Consider the following 23,730-nt stretch of genomic DNA (forward strand, 5'->3'; position numbering starts at 1 on the left):
TCAGCTGGGTATAGCAAGGAATCAATGCTTCTCTTTGGAGAGCATGAAATCACATCATCGGAGGGTGTCCAACAAGGAGATCCTCTTGCACCATTTCTCTTCTGTATAGCAGTTAGGGAAATCACAGTCAGACTGACCAGCGAGCTAAACATCTGGTTCCTAGATGATGGCACACTAGCAGGTACAAAGGAGTCCCTCCTACATGACCTTACACAGGTAATGACACGGGGACAGGAAATGGGTCTCATCCTGAATCCATCCAAATGTGAAATCATCTCAGTCAGTCAACAAGTGATAAATGCAGTGAGATCAAAACTACCAGGAGCAGCAGTCATTGCCCCCACAAATAGTGTCTTGCTAGGAGCACCTCTGGGAAGCAATGCCATTGACACAATTCTCAGGAAGAAATTGGAAGAGTTAAGGAGAATGGAACAACGAATAGGCAATCTGGACACCCACGATGCCTTGTACCTTCTCACAAAGTGCTTGAGTCTGCCCAGGTTGACATATTTCCTAAGATGTGCACCTTCATATGATAACCCTATACTGCACGAATATGACAGTATTCTGAGGCAGATTTTTACGAAAGTACTTAACCTTACTCTAGAAGACGGGCAGTGGAACCAAGCTACACTTCCAGTCAGACTAGGAGGCATTGGTGTCCGCAAGTCATCACAGATTGCGTTACCTGCTTTTCTGTCCTCGTGTATTGCATCTAGAGAGCTTGTAGCAGCGATTCTCCCTGAACATCTTAGGGACAAGATTGGAGTCCAGGACCAAAAATTCATTGACGGAGCAATGATCTGGGATAATCTAACGGGCTCTGAAACCAGACCTGCTCCCCCCAACAACTACAAACAATCGCACTGGGATGGTCCAATAGTGGAAAATATTGCCTCAACAGTGCTTCATAGTGTGTCAGTGAAGGATAGAGCCCGCCTCCTGGCAGTGAGAGCCCCTCATGCTGGGAACTTTCTGTTGGCTGTTCCCAACTCCAGCCTTGGCACACGCCTCGACCCACAGACCATCCGCATCGGTGTTGCCCTTCGACTTGCCGCCCCTATTCTCGCCGAACACAGGTGTATTTGTGGCAGTGAAGCAGCAGACCGATTCGGGTACCATGGTCTTGTGTGCCGTAAATCCGAGGGAAAGATTGCAAGACATGAGGAGGTTAATAACATTATCAAGAGGAGCCTCACAACAGCTGGATGCCCAGCAGTAAGGGAGCCACCCCAACTATGCAGATCTGATGGCAGCCAGAAGCGTCCAGATGGTATCACCCTTCAAGCCTGGACAGATGGGAAGCAGGTGGTGTGGGACTATACATGTGCATCTACCTTGGCTGATACCTATCTCCAATACACCAGGGAGGAAGGAGGGGCAGCTGCCAGCTTCAGGGAGTCCCAAAAGTCTAGAAAATATGGAGAACTTGCCCATCATTATATGTTTGTTCCCATAGGCTCAGAGACCCTTGGCTCATGGGGAAAGAGTGCATCTAATTTCCTTAAGGAGCTGGGAAAAAGACTCATCAGGGTAACTAGGGATCCCAGGGCAGCTAGTTTTCTGTTCCAGCGGCTCAGTGCGGCTGTTCAAAGGGGTAATGCCTGCTGCATTTTGGGCACACGCCCCAGCTCTGAGGAGCTGGATGAGATTTTCGCCTTATAATCGGTGATACACACGTAACAACATGTACCGTATATGCCACCTTTATATTAACAATGTATCTCTTAAATCTTCTGTATATATATATATATATATATATATATATATATATATATATATATATATATATATATATATATATATATATATATATATATATATACATAAACTATAATTCAAAATTCTCCTCTTTTAATTTTTACTTCAGACACAGGCCTTTGCTCAGTTGTGAGACTCGATCCTTCGTCCGCTAACTGCGAGAGATAGACTCAGCTCTCATCACCAGATATTCTCTGCTCATTTGTGGAGGCATCACCTCATCAACTTTTCTGTTAAGCTCTCTAAATATGACCCTATTGTTGATGGTTATTTGCCCTCATTTTCTCAGCCTGCTCACTGGTTTTCATGTTTTAAATTTCTAGCTAATGTGGGTGTGGAGAAGCTTATATCATTATTTGACTTCAGTGTTTGGACTTTATACTTCTCCATGCTCTCTTGTTGACTTGTGTGTTGAACCATGGACTCTCACTGTATTGTCAATTGAACCACATTTCTTACTGCGTTTCTCTTCTCGCATTTAGCTGGAATAATGCAAACCAGTCACGGGGGGAGTTGAATGATAGCTCTAGGCCTTTCGTGTTGCAATCAGCACATCATCAGGAGCTTGTAATATTGCAGAAAAGAGGAGGAGGTCCAAGCAGATACAATCAGAGGGATCGTGGGTGTAGTGACAGCTTGTACCGGTGGGTGTAGTGACAACTTGTGCCAGTGGGTTTAGTGGCAGCTTGTACCAGTGGGTGTAGTGACAACTTGTGCCAGTGGGTTTAGTGGCAGCTTGTACCAGTGGGTGTAGTGACAACTTGTGCCAGTGGGTTTAGTGACAGCTTGTGCCAGTGGGAGTTTCATTCTTTACTTTCTCTCTACCTGTAACCATAACCATAATTTTTAAAGGGGTGGACCGGTAGGTCAGTGGAAGACCTCGGGCATATGATCAAAATCTCCAGCTACGGGTCAACATGACTAAAACCCGCGTCAGGAAACACTTGTCCTGTTTCCTGACAAATCTCACCTAACCTAAACTAATCTTATGAGGATGAGTATCAGGTGTAGTCTGGTCATTTAATAATTTTCTCTTATAACTGTGTTCTTTGACACGGCTCAAAGAGCTTCGCTCTATACATTTCATAAGCTTTCTATCCTACTTCTGCAACTGCTCCTTAGTATTCAATCAAATTTTGCATATTTTGTCTAACTCTTTACGTTTTATTGTACCTACAATCCTCTCAAGGAAGGTTCCTTGATGTTGGTGAGGGGCTCTTGATTTAGGGAATTGGATCTGTGCTCCAGTTCCCCGAATTAAGCCTGAATGCCTTCCACATCCCCCCCCAGGTGCTGTATAATCCTCCGGGTTTAGCGCTACCCCCTTGATTATAATAATAATAATGTACCTACAATATATATTTTTTTTCTTTTCGTACCACTTTTCACTTTTTCTTATATTGGAAAGTTCCTTCTGGTGTCTGAACTTCGTATATTTACCTTCCACGTGTGTTTCTCCATTTTTTACCTCAAATATTCAAGGGTCTATTAATGTTTGCCTTGTTAATACACATGTGTATTTTGTATGACATCATCTTATCATGTCAAAAAATATTTTCTTGTCCACCCTGTCAATGGCCCTAAATTATCTTGCAAGTCATGATTACATCTGCCCTCACTCTTAGCTCTTCAAGTCAAGAGAGGTTCAGGGCCTTTAACCTATTCAAGTGCTTCGTTTCCATTACCTCCTGGACTAGTCTGATTGTAAGTCTTTGGAATTTGTCGAGTGACTGTTGTTGCATATTTTAATTAATGTTGAGGATGTGGAGGTCGAACTCCAAAAGATATTTGTTAGGTCAGTCTGTATGTGTGTGTGTCCAGACTTATTTGTATTCACCTATTTGTACTCCCTTGTACTTACTTACTTGTGGTTGCGGGGATCAAGTCTCAGCTCCTGGCCCCGGCCTCTACACGTGCGAGTACTGACGGTGTGTGATATACACAGGTGCTATACATGTCCAACAACCTGGTGAAGGACTGGTCTGAGTTCATGAAACTGACAGAAGTCACCACCCTGGAGGAACTTAACTTCGTTGGTGAGTAAGGCCTTACTATCCGCCTTCACCATCCTCCCTCACCATCTTCCCTCATCATACTCTCTCACCTTTCTCCTTCACTATCCTCCCATCTCAACTTACTATTCTTTTCTTCTTCTTCTTCTTCTTCTTCTTCTTCTTCTTCTTCTTCTTCTTCTTCTTCTTCTTCTTCTTCTTTTATTATTATTATTATTATTATTATTATTATTATTATTATTATTATTATTATTATTATTATTATTATTATTATTATTATTATTATTATTATTATTATTATTATTATTATTATTATTATTATTATTATTACATCTACTACTACTACTACTACTACTACTACTACTACTTCTACTACTACTCGGTGAGTTTATTGGGTTTAAAGCCTATCGACCACACAAGAGTCAATAAGACTGCATGTCACCTGCACGTCAAGGATACTTTAATAACTAAACCAGGGAGTGAAATAAATTAGTTGTATATATACCTCAGTATTATACACAGATGATTGCGTATATCTCATTACATATACAGCGAGAGGTGTGTATCTCTTGGGGTAAATATACCGAGGAGCTGTGTATCTCTCAGTGTAATATACCGGGAACTGTATGTATCAATGTATATACACCAAAAGGTATGTATCTCTCAATTTATATACACCGAGAATTGTGTATTTCTCAGTGTAATATACCGAGAACTGTGCATCTCAATGTATATACGCCGAGGCTTGTCTTTCTCAGCGCTCGTGTGTGTATGTGTGTGTGTGTGTGTGTACTCACCTATTTGTACTCACCTATTTGTGGTTGAAGGGGTCGATTCATAGCTCCTCTGTGTGTGTGTGTGTGTGTGTGTCCCAATTAATATTTGCATTAATAACTCATTACAGTTGTGGCCGGGTGTAGACGTGTGAATTGCTCATTATTTTATAATGTGTTCATGATTGTAACCATGTATAGACTAAATGATTCATTACCTTAGTAACTTGTGAGTTCATTACCTTTGTACCTTGTTCAGCTATCAAAACTTTGGGGCCCAGTCCCTGGACCCATTATGTACCTCTGTAATCCTTCAACTACCGCCCACAGGATGGGTATGGGGTGCGTAATGAAGATATTAAACTAAAAACTCTCTCAGCGTATATCCACCAAAAAGCGTGTATTTTTCAGTCTGTATACAGCGAGAGCTGTGTATATCTCGGTGTGAGAAGAAATCACAATAAAGCGAATGATCGCAAATAAGAATAAACTTCACAGTGGAATAACAATGAAAGAGGAACACCTCAGTTCTCCCGCGTGTTGACACACACGTCTTCAAGTGAACCAGTTCCTCTGATGTGTCAGTACACCGAATGCGCTGGTTTTTTTTTACTCTATTTTATTTTCTCTGTGATATTTTCCCTTCGTTCAGTGTATATGTACACGGAGTTTTTAATTTAATCCTTATATAGGGGTTGAAAAAGCCTTGATGTTTATGCATATGTTTTGGTTTTATTTGACCCACGATAAGTACATGGGTTTTAAATCTTTAGTAAAGGTATTACAACGTTATATGGTATATACTTTATATTATGCGTTATACTCAGGGGAAGATCTACTATGAAACTAATGAAGCTTAAGCTTGAGGGTCCCTAATCCCGGAGGGGCCCCATAAGCGACTTTAGTCCACATTGCTTAAAAATTTTGGGTCTACTGTACGAGAAAGGGTTGCGAAGGGGCCCCCATAACAGTTCAAGCCTCAGGGCCCCCCAAAACGTAGGTCCGCCACTGGTTAAACCAGTGTGTGTGTGTGTACTCACCTATTTGTACTCACCTATTTGTGGTTGCAGGGGTCGATTCATAGCTCCTGGCCCCGCCTCTTCACTGATTGCTACTAGGTCCTCTCTCTCCCTGCTCCATGAGCTTTATCATACCTCGCCTTAAAACTATGTATGGTTCCCGCCTCCACTACTTCACTTTCTAGGCTATTCCACGGCTTGACTACTCTATGACTGAAGAAATACTTCCTAACATCCCTTTGATTCATCTGAGTCTTCAACTTCCAATTGTGACCTCTTGTGTCTGTAGAAATACTTCCTAACATCCCTTTGATTCATCTGGGTCTTCAACTTCCAATTGTGACCTCTTGTGTCTGTGTCCAATTTCTGGAACATCCCGTCTTTGTCCACCTCGTCTATTCCGCGCAGTATTTTATATGTCGTTATCATGTCTCCCCTGACCCTCCTGGCCTCCAGTGTCGTCAGGCCGATTTCCCTCAACCTTTCTTCGTAGGACAATCCCCGTAGCTCTGGGACTAGTCTTGTTGCAAACCTTTGCACTTTCTCTAATTTCTTGACGTGCTTGACTAGGTGTGGATTCCAAACTGGTGCTGCATACTCCAGTATGGGCCTGACGTAAATGGTATACAGAGTGTGTGTGTGTGTGTTAGTTACCATTTTGTCCTAGGCACATGTCGATTAGACACTAGGCCTGGTGTATTTGCGAGTGTGTGTGTGTGTGTGTGTGTCTGTGTGTGTGTGTGTACTCACCTAATTGTACTCACCTAATTGTGGTTGCAGGGGTCGATACTCAGCTCCTGGCCCCGCCTCTTCACTGATCGCTACTGGATCCTCTCTCTCTCTGCTTCCTGAGCTTTGTCATACCTCTTCTTAAAACTATGTATGGTTCCTGCCTCCACTACTTCACTTGCTAGGCTATTCCACTTGCTGACAACTCTATGACTGTGTGTGTATGTGTGTGTGTGTGTGTGTGTGTGTGTGTGTGTGTCTCAGTAGTAGTAGTTACCAGTCTCAGTAGTAGTAACCAGTTACCAGTAACCGTCCGTTGACTCAACGACCAACCGTCTCTCCCTGAGTCACGGTCTTTCATATTGCGCTGAACTGACACTATTTCAAAAGACCCTCACACTGGGTACTGGGCAGCCGGCTAGTCAGTATTACGAGTGTAACCAAGGAGATAGGTACGGCTGGCAAGGGCTCTCTCCACATAACAGCAATTATACGTAATAACAGCCTACGTGAGTATTTCTTACCTAATCCACGTATCGAACTCCCACATGATAAATGGTGACAGCGGTGTGGAGCGTGGATTTACGTTTTTTAAGGGTAATTCAGGACGTTACAAGACTGTTGTGAGTAGCCGGCAGGGTCAAAGGTGAATCTCCAGCCAGCCGCCTTACTCCCCTCACAACCCCCAGCCAGCCGCTTATTCCCTCACTCACCACCTCCAGCCTGCAAGCCTGTTGCAGCCGTTTCAAGCTTCCTGGCTTAGTTCGTGTGCTAATTGCTTCAATCTCCGAGGGGTTGACCCGGATTTTGCAATTAAGCCAGTCAGTAAGCCAGACTGTGGAAGTGAACGCCAGTCAGCCTATCATCCAGCCTGTCTCCTGTCATCCAACTGCTCCTCCATGCTTTGTGCATCGTTACACGTCTTCCAGTCAGCCATTCTTGTGGGTTAAGCCAGTCAGCCAACCCAGCTTCTAACCCAGCTGAGAGAGAGAAGTAAGCCACGCAGTAAGAAGTAAGCCAAGTTCCTCTGAAGTATTGTCTATATCGCTTTGTGCTCCCTGTTGGATGCTAAGAGTGGTTTTCACCATTCCTGTGGCATAGAGTGGGTTAAGCCACCTTCGTGGGTGAGTGGGGTGCGCGGCAGCCTCACCGTCCCCCCACCACTCTCTCCCACCACCCGGGGTGCGCGGCAGAGCCCCAGCGTCCACCCACCACTCTCCACCACCACCACCACCACCAGCCATCCACCCATCTACCTGTGGTTGTTTGCACCCTTGTACCGGGTCCTAGTACTGTTTTGGCTCACATAATTGGTCAAGAGATTGTAGCTGGTGCCAACGATAAAGCCAGTTATGTGAGTTCTCCTAGAAAGCACATTTCTTCCGACAACAGTGAATGTAGGAGGCGTCAGTATCACCGCGCGGGAAACCCTACACCCGCCCCCATCACCAGTAATCGCCCGTCTACTACTCCAGACTCCAGTGATAATTTTCTTGAGACAATTTTCTTGCATTTAAAGACATTTGCGTGTGTGAGACATTTATAGTAAATTGCTTGTGTACTCTAAACCTTGTGTTTTCAGTTTTTCTTTGACTCTTTTTAGAATATTTTTCAGTGTTTTCACTTATCTTATATTTTTATTCTGTGTTTTTCTTTATGCTACTCCTGTCTGTAGTAAGTATTATTGTGTAGTGTACCAGTCAGTCACCCTGTGTGAAGTGATTCATTTTTTTTTATTGTATTCTTTCAGCGTTGTATTCCCCAGTAATTATCATTGTATTTCATGCAGTGATATTCACCCCAGTATACTAAATTATCCATTTATTTCTATGTGTGTCCTTTTTTCGTATGCCAGCAGTGTCTCATTCCTCTAATTTTTTCGCAGACTGTGTACCACTATTTTTGCCAGCAAATTTTTGTTGTATCAGTCACAGCAGGATTTTGTTGTAAGAATATATTATAATGAAGTGTGCTCCGCAACTGTAAGTGTTATATTACCTGTTTTGTTCCTGTGTTTTATTTTATTAATATTTTTATATTTCTTTGAACAAATTCACTCTTGATGCAATTTCAATTACTTTTAACGTAAAGTGTTTTCTTTACTCTGCTTGAGTAAATTGTTTTGTCTAATTTACAATTAAGAGTTAAAGTGTTCAATCAGTTTATTTTTTTTTTTATCTTCATAATTTTAATTTATCATTTAACCTGAGTTTTCCCAGTGACACTTTATTACTGCAGTGATTATTTCTACACTTTATTTTGTTGCACTTGTTCAGCAGTGAATTATTTCCTTCTATTGATATTTTTATGAATTATATTTTAATTTTGTCTATGCATTCTTAGAAAATACTTAAATTTCCCAGTTAACAATTTAGTAATTTTATTTTATACTTTTTACATTGATTTAAAATTTAATTAATTAATTTTTTTATTAGCAAGAGTAAAGACAGCTCATTTTGAATTTAATTCAGTCTCCAGTAATATTTTTACTTGTATATTTCAATGTAAATTTTTTTTTCTTGGTCAATAGTCCTTTAAATTGAGTTTTCCTTCCTCTTGCAGTGTATCTTAGACATTAATTTTTATTATTTCTGCAAAATTAGTTGTATATCTTTTCATTTCAATTCTAGAATTTTATATCATTTTATTGTTCATTATTTTTGCCTTATTTGTTCTCGTGCTACCTTGCCATTATGTCTCACATACCGTCAAGTGATACTTTAGTGAATGTCGACACTCAGACCTCTCAGGCTACTGCTGGTCCTGTCATCAGTCCTCACAGTTCCTTACCGACTGACAGACACCGAGATATTATAGTTATACTCGTGATTCCCTTGATGCGTTACCTTTATTCAATGGCCATGTACATAGTCTTGAAGCATGGTTTGCAGCCATTCGTTCTCGTGCTAGTGCTCTAGGTGAAGGTCCTCCTTCAGAGGAAAGCCTTATCAGGCTTGCTAAAGAAGCTCTTTATCGATCTCCTGCTGCTGTTCACGTTGTTGATCTCCTTGATATGCGAGACTTCAGGAATCTTACTAAGTGGTCACAATATGAGGAACTGATTCGTTCTTTCCTTGTCCCAGTAAAAACAGCTGATCCATATGTCGTTCTTAGGGAACTAGTGAATGCTACACCCATGAGTACTGAATCGTTGAGTGCATTTGCTGTTAGATTAGACAAACTTTTATCATCATTTATCAATGCTGTCCAATCATCATCTTTTCTCCCTGAAGAGGCTAAACCATTTACAGAATCAATTGCTAAAATAGCAGCTTTTGGAGCGATTAAAGAACTAATGCCGCCTGCTTCTGTGTGTGCTTATGAGGATCATCCTCCAACTGTAACGATGGAACCACTTACAGCCTTAAATCATGTACGTTCCTTGTGCCCCCAGGGTACTTTCCCGTGTATTAAAAGTAATGTCACACATATGCCTCAGTCTGCACCACCTCTTGTTTGCGCCACAGAGACAAATCGTGGTCGTCAACCATCTCAGAGATCATCAAGAACCAGTGTACAGAGTCGTTATACACCTCGTAGTATTCATAGTACATTCAGTAACCATAGTCGGCGGAATTGTTACAACTGTGGTTTCCGTGGACATATTGCAATTAATTGTCCTGATAGTTACCCTCAGAGACGTCGTACTGATGATGAGTACTCAGATCTTCCTTACTGTACTTATCATAGAATACATGGACATGACACATCTGAGTGTAATGCTCTCTATAACCTTCAGTACTCTAGGTCTTTCCGTGGTCGTTCCAACCGCAGAACCCGTAGAGGAAACAGATCTCGTGGTTCTCAAAATAACCAGAACCAGGCTCATTATTTCAATTCTCAAAATAACCAGAACCAGGCTCGTTCTTCCCAGTCGGGGGAATTCGAGCGCCCCAGTCAAACCGTCCCATGGTGACAGTAGGTGATAATGAGTACACCATCCCCGTTCACAATTCCTTTGAAGCCTTAAGCAGTCTCGAGAATGACAACCCTGCTGATGATGTTGCTTCACATGTCTCTGACATAGATGATTTTGGGGATGGAGTAGAACAAGTCTTTTCTGATGACAATCCACCTTTTTGTTTACACATAACTTCCAATGCAACAATAGGCCCTATAGTGCAAGCATCTGTTTATAATGCGCCCGTTCAATTGTTCATGGACTCTGGTGCGCAAGTCAATATTATTAGGTCTAGTTTGTTTAAGGATAAGAAGTTACGACATGTCCTTCTCGTAGAACCGACTCCCGTGTCCTCCCTTAGTGGAGTATCTGGTTCTCACCTGCGTGTCCGAGGTCGGACTTCCCTAACCTTTTCTATCCAAGGTAGAGACTTCACTGCTTCCTTCCTTGTTGTCGACCAGATTACTTTCCCTGGTGACCTTCTACTGGGATTTGCTTCCATGCGAGACTTACGCATTGTGCTCGACCCTTATCGATGGCATGCACAAATTGACGACTTGATCGTTCCATTCTGGGGTTACCAGCTTGGATCAGAAATCTGTTATACTGCTGCAGAGTATGATGTACGGATTAAGTCCTTACAAGCTAATGCATTCTCCAGTAGCGTACCCAAGCGGTCAGGCACTGGTAATTCTGTCACTCCCATCAGTGTTCCACCTATACCTTCAGATTTGCAGGATAGTCCGATGCCTCAAGTGTCCGAGGACGCTCAGATTGCCTTGAGTGCTCAACCTATCCCTGCAATGCCTGCTAGTTCGAGTAGTAGTTTCTCCACAGGGGACGCCTTGTCGGAAAACAATTACTTGCAACTAGTAATGCCATCTCTTGTTGATGTCACATGCCGTCTGCAGAAAGACGTTTCTGTTGCGGCTAGTGCTCTCACTAGAGTGTCTGTAGTTGTTCCTAGTGTTCCAGATGGTGATAACGTCCTAGTTGACAGTGATTCCTGCAAAGTAAAAGGTCTATTTGTTGAACCATCCTTACATGTTGTAAGAGATAGTAAGATCCATTTCTACCTGGCCAACACTTCTGGTCACAGTGTTCGCCTTAGAGCAAATACCAATCTTGTTGACCTTGTTCACTATCCTTACCCTGTTCAGATAGAGGAGGAGTTGTCACCTGACCAGTGGGTCGGTGCTATTTCTGCCGGGGAGACCTCATCCACTTCACTGGATCAATCTGTTCCACCAGTAGAGGAGAAAGACTTAGCTCCCACTGACTTCCCAGATGAAGTCAAGCGTTTGTTGACTCTGTTGAACAAACGTCGTAAAGCCATTGCTTTACCAGGTGAGAAGATGGGTATAACGAACTTATTGTCCCATCGTATTCCACTTGAACCTGGTACTAGACCTATCTATATACCTGCGTACAGAATGCCTCATTCACAAGTTGCTGTCGCAGAAGAATTGATCAATCAAATGCTTGACGATGGAGTTATTGCACCTAGCAATTCCCCTTGGAATGCACCCTTGATACTAGTACCTAAGAAGGATGGTACTTGGCGTCCAGTAATTGACTTTAGGAAGTTAAACGCGAAAACCATTCCAGTTCGCTTTCCACTCCCTGTACTGGGTGATCTTTTACGTAATATCGGAGATAACAAAGTCTTTTCAACCCTAGATTTGTTACAAGGGTTTTGGCAAGTCCCTCTTCACGAGGACAGTCAAGAGCTAACTGCATTCTCCACTCCTACAGGTCATTATCACTTCCTCCGTATGGCATTTGGATTACGATCTTCCCCTATCACGTTCTCAAGGCTCATGACTAATATCTTTAGAGGTCTCATAGGTAATGCACTTATGGTGTATTTAGATGACGTAATCGTCATGTCTAAAGACGTGGATACACACTTGAAAAGACTTGATGTAGTACTTGGTAAGCTTGAAGAAGCCAATTTAAAGATCAAACTGTCAAAATGTCAATTTTTCAGATCAGAAATTAAGTTTCTTGGTCACGTAGTCACTCCTAGAGGGGTTACGACTGACCAAAGTAAAGTAACTGCAGTACTAAATTTTCCAACTCCCAAAACTGCTGATGCCGTAAGATCCTTTGTGGGCTTAGCAGGTTTTTATAGATCTTTCATTGCCAATTTTTCTTCCATAGCTGCTCCTCTAACTGAGTTGCTTAAGAAAGATGCTCCTTTTGTTTGGACCTTCCGTCAAGAAAGAGCATTCCAAACTCTAAAAGAAAAGCTAACATCTGCTCCAATTTTGAAATTTCCAGATTTTTCTAAGCCTTTCTGTCTGACAACTGATGCTAGTTCAATTGGCATAGGTGCCGTACTAGCTCAGAAGACCGATGGCAAGTACAACGCAGTTGCATTTGCTAGCCGAGTCCTTACGAAGGCTGAACGTAATTATACAGTAACTGAGCAAGAAGCTTTAGCAATAGTATGGTCCTTAAAGCACTTCCGAGACATTATTTATCAGTACTCTGTTCATGTCTTGACAGATCATGCTCCACTGATACCCTTATTCCAGAACAAACAACCTACTGGAAGGTTAGCTAGATGGACCTTGACTATCCAAGAGTTCAATCCCACCTTTGAGCATTTACCTGGCAAGTCAAATGTAGTCGCAGATGCCTTATTGCGACATGTTAGTATAGTAACTGCAGACCCTCCATTTAGTGCTGAAGATGTAAAGAATGCTCAACGAACAGATCCCATGTGGTCTGGTGTGATTCGATTCCTGCTCCAGGAAGATCTTATTCTAAATGTGAAGCCACCAGCACCCATCAGTGACTTTGTCATGAACCAAGAATTACTGTATCGAACAGCCGAGCTGGGTACTCCTAGCAGAAGAGTATACCAGTTAGTAATTCCACAGTCACTAGTGAATGTAGCCTTACAGCTAGTTCACGATGTACCAGGTGTTGCACACCCTGGTATGGATCGTTCAGTAAAACAAGCCAGATTGAAATACTTTTGGCCTCGTATGGCAACTGATATTTCTGAGTATGTTAGGAAATGTAGTGTCTGCATGCAACATAAAGGCAATGCTAATGGTCCTAATCCAATCCAAGTGTATCCAACTACTAGCGAACCTTGGGAAAGAGTTGCGCTAGATTTGTTAACTAATTTCCAATGTTCCCTCCAAGGCAACAAACATCTGTGTGTTATGGTAGACCATTTCACCAGATATTGCGAGTTAGTTCCTATTGCAGATAAGACTGCCGAGACAGTAGCTAAAGCGTTTAAAGAACGCATTATCTGCAGGCATACCACCCCTAAGTCCCTAGTAACAGATAATGGAGGTGAATTCTGTAATGAAATTCTTGAAAATTTGTGTACCTTGTACAAGATCTCTAAATCCACCATTGTTCCTCATCATCCTGCCAGCAATGGGTTAGCGGAACGAACCAATAAGAAAGTACTTGATGTCTTGAGAGCCACTATCAATCCCAATAGTGAAACTTGGGATGAAGTTATACCTGATGTGCAGTGTGCTATAAATTCTGCTTACAATGTTTCTATAGGTGACACTCCACATTATGCATTGTATGGTGTAGATAAACGTTTGCCTTATGAGTTGTTATATTCTAATCCGAAACCAAATTACAACCCTGATGATTTCATAGCAACTCGTACCAGCTTAGCTCAAAGTGTTTTTAGAAGAATCCGTGAAACACTTCATAAATCAACAGCTGAATTTACAAGAGTCGCAAATACTCGAGTAAAGCCATCCAAAATCAAAGTAGGTTCGAGAGTTATGCTGATTAACTTTAACAAAATGTCTGCAATGCCAAAGCTTGATCAAAAGTTTGTTGGTCCTTATCGAGTAGTTGAACATATCACTGGTAATAAGTATAAGGTTAGAGAGATTAGTACTGGTCAGTATAAAGAATCGCATTTGGATCATATGAAGTTAGTATGTGATGATAATGATGTTCCAACCCAGACTAATGTGACAGACTCTGACAATCCTCCTGATCCTGTACTCTCTTCCTCTGATACTCAGTCAGACGATCAACCTGAATGTCGTTATTCTCTACGTACACGACAGGTATTGAGAAATCCTCAAGTATCATTTGTAACTTCCAATTCAGATTTGCCTCAAATACAGAATGAGTTAGCCAATGCTACAGAGTTTGATCCTCCCAGAGATGACACCCATTCTGCATATGCCAATCTTACCCTAGCAGAGTTGGGGTTAAATGTAAATAACCTGTATAGATGAATAATTACAGTATCAACTTATCAGTATTCAAGAATTTTTTTTTTGTGTTCATGTTCTCTCCGCATTCTGAGAGTTAACAGTCTAGATTTGCATGCACCGAATCTGCCTTTCTGTTAAACACTCTTTCTTTGTATATATTCCTTCCTCAGAATCCGTAGATCACATGAATACAGATCGATCGATCAAAATTTTTGTTTTTATCACTTGTAATCTCAACGTTGAGTTCGTTGTTCATTTGTTGAGTTTTAAGTTGTACTATAGTATACCTTGTATTGCATTACAGTTTCAGTTACGTAAGCTTTCATTCCAATGTTCTAATTATGTATATATAATGGTTAATGTTGTGTACTTTGACATTGTATAGAATCAGCCCAAGCCGTATACCTGCCATCTCTAGTTTGTATTAGTTGTATGTCGGGACGACATACGTTAGCGTCGCCGAGCTCTCAGTAGTAGTAGTTACCAGTCTCAGTAGTAGTAACCAGTTACCAGTAACCGTCCGTTGACTCAACGACCAACCGTCTCTCCCTGAGTCACGGTCTTTCATATTGCGCTGAACTGACACTATTTCAAAAGACCCTCACACTGGGTACTGGGCAGCCGGCTAGTCAGTATTACGAGTGTAACCAAGGAGATAGGTACGGCTGGCAAGGGCTCTCTCCACATAACAGCAATTATACGTAATAACAGCCTACGTGAGTATTTCTTACCTAATCCACGTATCGAACTCCCACATGATAAATTTATCATGTGGGAGTTCGATACGTGGATTAGGTAAGAAATACTCACGTAGGCTGTTATTACGTATAATTGCTGTTATGTGGAGAGAGCCCTTGCCAGCCATACCTATCTCCTTGGTTACACTCGTAATACTGACTAGCCGGCTGCCCAGTACCCAGTGTGAGGGTCTTTTGAAATAGTGTCAGTTCAGCGCAATATGAAAGACCGTGACTCAGGGAGAGACGGTTGGTCGTTGAGTCAACGGACGGTTACTGGTAACTGGTTACTACTACTGAGACTGGTAACTACTACTACTGAGATGTGTGTGTATGTGTGTGTGTGTGTGTGTATGTGTATGTGTATGTGTGTGTGTGTGTGTGTGAGCGTAATGAAGAAAGGAGGTTTTTTTCGCTGTCCGATGATTAATATCTATAAGTAACTGATGGAAGCTTGGCGCTCCATCTGCTAGCTGATGAACCTGTGTCCTCAGGTAACCCTCTGGAGGAGAAGCATTCAGCGGAGGGCACCTGGAGGTCGGAGGTGGAGCGGAAGCTCACCTGGCTCAAGAAGCTCGACGGTCTCCCCATCATCAGGGACGTGGACGAGGAACTCATCTTGGAACAGCAGCAGCAGCAGCAGCAGAGCAGGAAGGACTCCCTCGCTGACCCGTCCCCGGCCTCCTAGCCTTAGTCCATAGGCATCCCCTCCACTTCCTTGCCCATTAGGACCCCTCCTTTGTCATACCCTCCACATTCTAGTCCAGTAGGACTCCTTTGTCATACTCTTCACATTCTAATGTACGAGTAGGACTCTGGATGCCCTTCCCTATCAAATCCTAGTCTAGTATAACTCCGTCTCCTGAATCACCAGTAGGACGACAGTCGAAATGCTAAGCATCCTTTTCACAACTGACCATAAAATCAGAGGCTCTGAGAGTAATGTAGGAACCTTTACTTCTTTGATTCAATTGTCAACAGACAGTTATAAACATAAATTCTCAACACCTTTGTTTTGCAGCATCACTTTCATGCATAGTTAATATAGCAAAATGAATGACTACTAATGCAATGCTCGGTGGTCGAACAATGGAATCGTATTCAATATATATATATATATATATATATATATATATATATATATATATATATATATATATATATATATATATATATATATATATATATTCGGGATCGGTTCCCCAGTCTTTTTCCCTTCATTTCAGCCGGCTACAGCAAACCCTCAATTCTTTTGTTTGGAGAACATGAAATTCAATCATCAGAGGGTGTTCAGTAGGGTGACCCATTCGCTCCACTTCTCTTCTGCTTGGCAGTAAGAGAACTAATTTCCAGCCTCCGCAGTGAGCTCAATATCTGGTACCTGGATGACGGCACTCTGGCAGGTACTGAAGAATCCCTGGTGGGGGACCTACAACTGGTGATAACACAGGGAGAAGACTTGGGACTCATCCTCAATCCCTCCAAGTGTGAAATCATCACAGCGAACCAGGAAATAATCAATGCTGTGCGAAGAATCCTCCCGGAACTCTCAACTACCACTCCGTCCAACAGTACCCTCTTGGGGGCACCGCTGGGTCACCAGGCCATCGACACTGTCTACAGGGACAAATTGAATGACCTGATGAGAATGGAGGAGAGAATAGGCAATCTTGATGCCCATGATGCTCTGTATCTCCTCACAAGGTGTCTTACTATGCCAAGACTCACTTACTTCTTGAGGTGTGCACCCTCTTTTGACAACCCAACACTCGATGAATATGACGCACACCTGAGATCAACTTTTAAGAAGGCACTGAACCTGTCACTAGAGGATGAGCAATGGGATCAGGCAACCCTCCCAGTGCGACTGGGAGGTATAGGGGTGCGTAAAGCAACGCATATTGCTTTACCTGCTTTTCTGTCTTCGTGTTTGGCTTCCGGTGCATTAGTCAAGAAGATAGTACCCGAACGCTTGAGAGACGTGGTAGGAGCTCAAGACCCCATGTTTACTGAAGCAGAGATTCGGTGGGACACCCTTACAGACTCCTCCAGTAGACCAGTTCCTCCCAAACAGCAGCACAAACAGTCCCACTGGGACAAACCGATCTTGGAAAAAATCGCCAACACAATGCTCTCCAATGCTTCAGGAAAGGACAAAGCTCGTCTCCTGGCAGTGAAGGCACCACACTCAGGAGATTTCCTGTTAGCTATTCCCAATTCCTCCCTGGGCACCCGTCTCGACCCACAGGCCATTCGGATTGGTGTTGCTCTTCGCCTAGCCGCCCCCATCCTCACTGAACATAGATGTATTTGCGGCAGGGCGACAGCTGATCAATTCGGACTTCATGGTATTGTATGTCACACAGCAGAAGGGAAGTATGCCAGACATGAGGAGGTCAATGACATCATAAAGAGAAGCCTCGCCACAGCCCGTTGCCCAGCTCAACGGGAACCCCAAGTACAGAGGTCTGATGGAAGTCAAAAGCGTCCTGATGGAGCCACTATGCTACCCTGGAAGGATGGAAAGCAGGTTGCCTGGGACTACACCTGTGCTGCCACATTGGCAGACACCTACTTGCCATACTCCGTAGTGGAAGGGGGTGGAGCTACCAGCCACAGGGAGACCCAGAAGATCCGAAAATATGAAGACCTTCCCCCTTGCTATAACTTCATTCCAATAGGGTCGGAGACCCTTGGAGCATGGGGCAAGTGTGCTCTAAAGTTCCTCAAAGAGCTGGGTGAAAAGCTCATCATAGAAACCAAGGACTAAAGGGCGACCAGCTTTCTCTTTCAGAGACTCAGTGTTGCGATCCAGAGAGGAAATGCCTGCAGCATTCTGGGCACACAGCCCACTGCAGGGGAGCTGTACGAAGTATTCGAGATGTAGCTCTGAGTTACCTATGTTGTTTTGCTTTCTGTTGTATTTTCGTGAATGTTTGGCCAATGTATTTTTGTCTTTAAATAAAACATACTTGAAATATAGGGGGTGGTAGGAGAAAATTCTCAAACAGCTTCAGGGAAAACCTTGAGTTTTCCCTGAAGCAAGTTTATTCTTTTCTCTGAGGATTAGGGTCCCCATGACAGTTCTAGAGGTGGTACCCCCCTATATTTTATATATATATATATATATATATATATATATATATATATATATATATATATATATATATATATATATATATATATATATATATATGGTTTAGAAAGACACGTAAGCAAACACTATGACATTTATTAGAAAACGTTTCGGTCCTGGGACCTTGATCACTTCTAACATACAGAGGTAGAAAGACATTATATATATATATATATATATATATATATATATATATATATATATATATATATATATATATATATATATATATATATATATATATATATATATATATATATATATATATATATATATATATATATATATATATATATAGGCGGTGAGTGAGGTGTGAGTGACGCATGGTGACCTGAAGAATGTCATGTTGGGATGAGGACAGGTAGACGATGAAATCATGTGACTCCTGTGTTGTTGGGTTGGTGGTGCTTAAGTATCATGTATGCTAAGTATCATGTATGATGGTATAAACCAAGGTTTATACCATCTTGTCTGACACTGCAACACACTATGGACATAGCATACAGAGAATACCTTTCTCTCCTACTCAAAGCTAATAGTCTTCGTAACCGACACAACTTCCTAGAAGATTGTCTTGCTGAGATGGTGGTACCACGGTCCACTCCTCGACAACTGACCACATCTAGACACCCTTTCTCTCCTGCTGTTTACGCCTACCTTAGAGAAAGCTCCGATGAACTGCGACATGCTCAGAAGGAGGCCTCATTACGTGCCGCTCAGATTCGTGCTTCACTTCCTACTCCTGACAGAAGAACGGCAGAATATATACTCAGCCAAATTACCACTGCCAACATCCAACAGAAATTGAAGCTATCACGAAAACTACAAGACCTGTGCTCCCACAGCAAATGGAGCGAAATGGGACGACCAGAAATCATAAATAACTTATCTTCCTATGCACTAACCGTCACCGAGACAGAAGCCCTCAGCCTGGGGCTCAAGTTTATTACCGGCATCAACAAGAAACATCATCTGGTGGATATGGTAACCAAGAACCAACCCTTTGGAGGCTCTGAGTTTCAAAAAGGCTTTGCTAAAGGAATTATCACTGCTGCAGCTACTGAGCCTTCAAGACCGGTCATTCCCAGAAGATACATCCAAGCACTCAGGGACTTGGCTAACAACGATGATATCATCATTACAACCGCTGACAAAGGAGGTGGTGTGGTGTTACTCGACACTGTCGACTACAACAATAAAGTTTTATATCTTCTCAATGATGCCAACACATGCCAGCCTGTATCAGAATCAGTGCTACTTCAAAGTACCCAGACTTTTCTTCAAAAGGCTCGTAGCATCTTACGAAAATCAGAACAAAGCAAAAAGCTACTTAAACTTTTACCAGGTCAACCGAAACCAGCACGCCTGTATGACCTTCCTAAGACACACAAGCCTGGCATCCCTCTACGGCCTATCACTTCGGGCATAGGGAGTGCACCACACAGACTAGCCGGCCACCTTGCCAAATACCTTTCAGCTTTTCTGGGCACCACCAATCAAGCCCACCTCAAACACTCAGTGACCTTCTCTCCCGAATTTCCAACCTGAATGTTAAAAACAAAAGCATGGCTTCCTTCGATGTCACAGCCCTCTTTACCAACGTTCCTACTGACGCTGCAGTCAACATTCTGCGACAGAGGCTCACTGAAAACCACGACCTCCTTTACCTCTTCTAGATTTCATCAGTCTAGTGGATCTTTGTGTTAATTTTAACTTCTTCAAGTATCAGGACAACTGTTACAAACAGTGCTTTGGGATGGCAATGGGCAGCCCGCTCAGTGCTGTGCTTGCCAACCTCTTCATGAAAAACCTAGAGACAGAAATTCAGCACCATCATTCCCAACACCGTTACCTGGCTAAGATACGTTGATGATATATTAGTTTTCTATCCGAGACGTCTCAATATCCAGGCCCTTCTCAACAAGATCAATGCAGCCGAACCATCAATAAAGTTTACACTTGAACTCGAAAACGATAGCAAACTTCTTTTCTTCGACGTTCTCCTGTGCAGATCTCCCGACAGTGACAAACATATCTTCAAAGTGTATAGAAAACCTACCAACAAGGGCGATCTTATACACTTTTATTCACACCAAGACACCCGCACTAAAAGAGGAGTCCTCATTGGCTTCTTCTTGAGAGCTCTTCGCATCTCCAGCCCTTGTTTTCTTGAAGAAGAATGTATTTACATAACACAAGCCTTTACACGTCTTCAGTTCCCATCTTTCTTCATCCAAGATTGCAGACTCAAGGCACAAACTATCCTCAACAAACCGCCCATGGAACAGCCCCCTAAGCAGTTCATAGTGCTCCCATGTGGTGATGTTGCCACGAATACTCGCCGGGCACTTGCTATGAGTAACATCAACGTTTCCACCATAAACACATCATCTATCAAAGACCTCACTACGAAACGCAGCCCCACACCTCTAACTTCTACAGCAGGCGTCTACACTATCCCCTGTGGATTCTGTCCCAAGAAATATGTAGGCGAGACAGGCAGAGATCTTGCAGTCCACCTGAATGAGCATCGAAATGCCTCTAACAGAGACGATGTAAGGTACGCCTGTGTCCTCCACAGAGACTCCACGGGGCATTTGATGAACTGGAATGAGGCACAACTCGTTCTCACCGAACCAGACCTCAGACGCCGACGGTGCCTAGAAGCCTCACTAATCGCCGTCACCGACACTATAGAACGTAACACTGGAAACCATAAAATTTCAAAAACATTAGCATACATGATACTTAAGCACCACCAACCCAACAACACAGGAGTCACATGATTTCATCGTCTACCTGTCCTCATCCCAACATGACATTCTTCAGGTCACCATGCGTCACTCACACCTCACTCTCCGCCTATATATATAATGTCTTTCTACCTCTGTATGTTAGAAGTGATCAAGGTCCCAGGACCGAAACGTTTTCTAATAAATATGTCACAGTGTTTGCTTACGTGTCTTTCTAAACCAACTTGTCGGTATTTATTACCAAGGTTTATACCAATATATATATATATATATATATATATATATATATATATATATATATATATATATATATATATATATATATATATATATATATATATATATGTATATATATATATATATATATATATATATATATATATATATATATATATATATATATATATATATATATATATATATATATATATATATATATAATATATATATATAATATATATATATAATATATATATATACATATATATATATTATATATATATATATATATATATATATATATATATATATATATATATATATATATATATATATATATATATATATATATATATATATATATATATATATATATATATATGTATATATGTCAGAATAGTTGCTGATCCCTGTGTTATATAGCATAGCATATTAGTATCCATGTGCTTTAGAGAGGAGATCCCTTGTAGGCCTGTGACTTTGTGTGACGTCACGGGATGCGCATGTGTAGGCTCGTACCTCTGCCTCCCTCTCACTCGGCGGCAGACCATCCAGACTAGTACACGGCAAGGCACTGGGCTCCATTCCTCCTCATCTCAGTCCGACAATATATGTAACCATCCAACAAGTGTGTCTACCTTCAACCCTCGATATCTCCATTTAAGAACCCCTACGATAGACCAGGGGGAGTCATCCACTCCACCGAGTTTGTTCATTCCTCCAGTAAGAAAGAACTGATACCTTTATTCCAGAACAAACAGCCTACTGGAAGGTTAGCCAGATGGACCTTGACTATCCAAGAGTTCAATCCCACTTTTGAACATTTACCTGGCAAGTCGAATGTAGTCGCAGATGCTTTATCGCAACACGTTAGTGTAGTTACTGCAGATCCTCCATTTACTGTCGAGGATGTCAAAAATGCCCAAAGAACAGATCCCATGTGGTCTGGTGTGATTCAATTCCTGCTCCAGGAAGATCTTATTCTTACTGTGAAGCCACCAGCACCCATTAGTGACTTTGTAATGAGCCAAGAATTACTGTATCGAATAGTCGAGTTGAGTACTCCTAGCAGAAGAATTAGTAATTCCACAGTCACTAGTGATTGTAGCTGTATCTTTTGTAGATACTCGTTCAGATTGTCCATGTAGCTGTATCTTTTGTAGATACTCGTTCAGATTGTCCATGTAGCTGCATTTTTTGTAGATACTCGTTTAGATCTCCCTCAGTCAAGGCATGTGTTAGCCATTGCAGAGGAATTCGATCCTCCCAGAGATGATAACCATTCTGCATATGTAAACCTCACCCTCACAGAATTGGGTTTAAATGTATATAGTCTGTATAACTAGATGTCCGAGATGAAGTAAATTGTCAACTGTTTGTTATTAACTGTTTAGTTTTTCAAAAAAAAAAAAAAAATTCATATTCACGTTCCCTCCGTATTCTGAGAATTTGACAGTAATAGTCTGAGTGCACCAGATGCCTTTGCTGTTAATTTCACCTTGTATATATATATATTTATTCTTTGTCGGAATCCGTAGAGTGCTTGAATACAGATCGATCGATCAATTCCATCCATATTGTACAATGATTTGCTCTTATAGTTTGTAATGCATACGTTAAAACTCATTACGTTAAAACTCATTACTTTAAAACTCATTACGTTAACACCCATTACGTAAAACTCATGTTGTAACATCCATTATGATACCATCCATTAGTTCTAAGTTATATATGAATTTGTTATTGTATAGAATCAGCCCAGAACCGCCTGCCTGTTCAGCCTATAGATAGTAGTGTATGTCGAGACGACATACGTAACATGACCGAGCTGTCAGCATAGTTGCTGATCCCTGTGTTATATAGCATAGCATATTAGTATCATCCATGTGCTTTAGACAGGAGATCCCTTGTAGGCCTGTGACTTTGTGTGACGTCACGGGATGCGCATGTGTAGGCTCGTACCTCTGCCTCCCTCTCACTCGGCGGCAGACCATCCAGACTAGTACACGGCAAGGCACTGGGCTCCATTCCTCATCATCTCAGTCTGACAATATATGTTACCATCCAACAAGTGTGTCTACCTTCAACCCGCGATATCTCCATGAGAGGTTTTTACAAAGCAGAAGTGTTATAAGAAGAGCAGAGTATATGGAGAGTAAAAGAAAGGTGAAGAGAGTCGTGAGAGAGTGCAAAAGGAGAGCAGATGATAGAGTGGGAGAGGCACTGTCAAGAAATTTTAATGAAAATAAGAAAAAAATTTGGAGTGAGTTAAACAAGTTAAGAAAGCTTAGGGAAAGTATGGATTTGTCAGTTAAAAACAGAGCAGGGGAGTTAGTAGATGGGGAGATGGAGGTATTAGGTAGATGGCGAGAATATTTTGAGGAACTTTTAAATGTTAAGGAAGAAAGAGAGGCGGTAATTTCATGCACTGGCCAGGGAGGTATACCATCTTTTAGGAGTGAAGAAGAGCAGA

General features: G+C 41.9%; 1 protein-coding gene across 1 annotated transcript in view; it reads left to right on the forward strand.

Annotated features, from left to right (window-relative positions):
* The window catches only part of ODA-Dnal1 (Outer dynein arm dynein axonemal light chain 1), a 36,687-nt gene extending 20,659 nt beyond the window's left edge, over positions 1-16,028 (forward strand). Inside the window, exons 8-9 of the mRNA XM_070094798.1 lie at positions 3,707-3,797; positions 15,644-16,028. Of these exons, the coding sequence (XP_069950899.1) occupies positions 3,707-3,797; positions 15,644-15,837 (285 nt within the window). The 3' untranslated portion in view covers positions 15,838-16,028. The remainder of the gene's footprint in view (positions 1-3,706; positions 3,798-15,643) is intronic.
* The last annotated feature ends 7,702 nt before the right edge of the window (positions 16,029-23,730 follow it).

This window comes from Cherax quadricarinatus, chromosome 48, assembly GCF_038502225.1.
Source record: "Cherax quadricarinatus isolate ZL_2023a chromosome 48, ASM3850222v1, whole genome shotgun sequence".
In the NCBI taxonomy this organism is placed as follows: Eukaryota; Metazoa; Arthropoda; class Malacostraca; order Decapoda; family Parastacidae; genus Cherax; species Cherax quadricarinatus.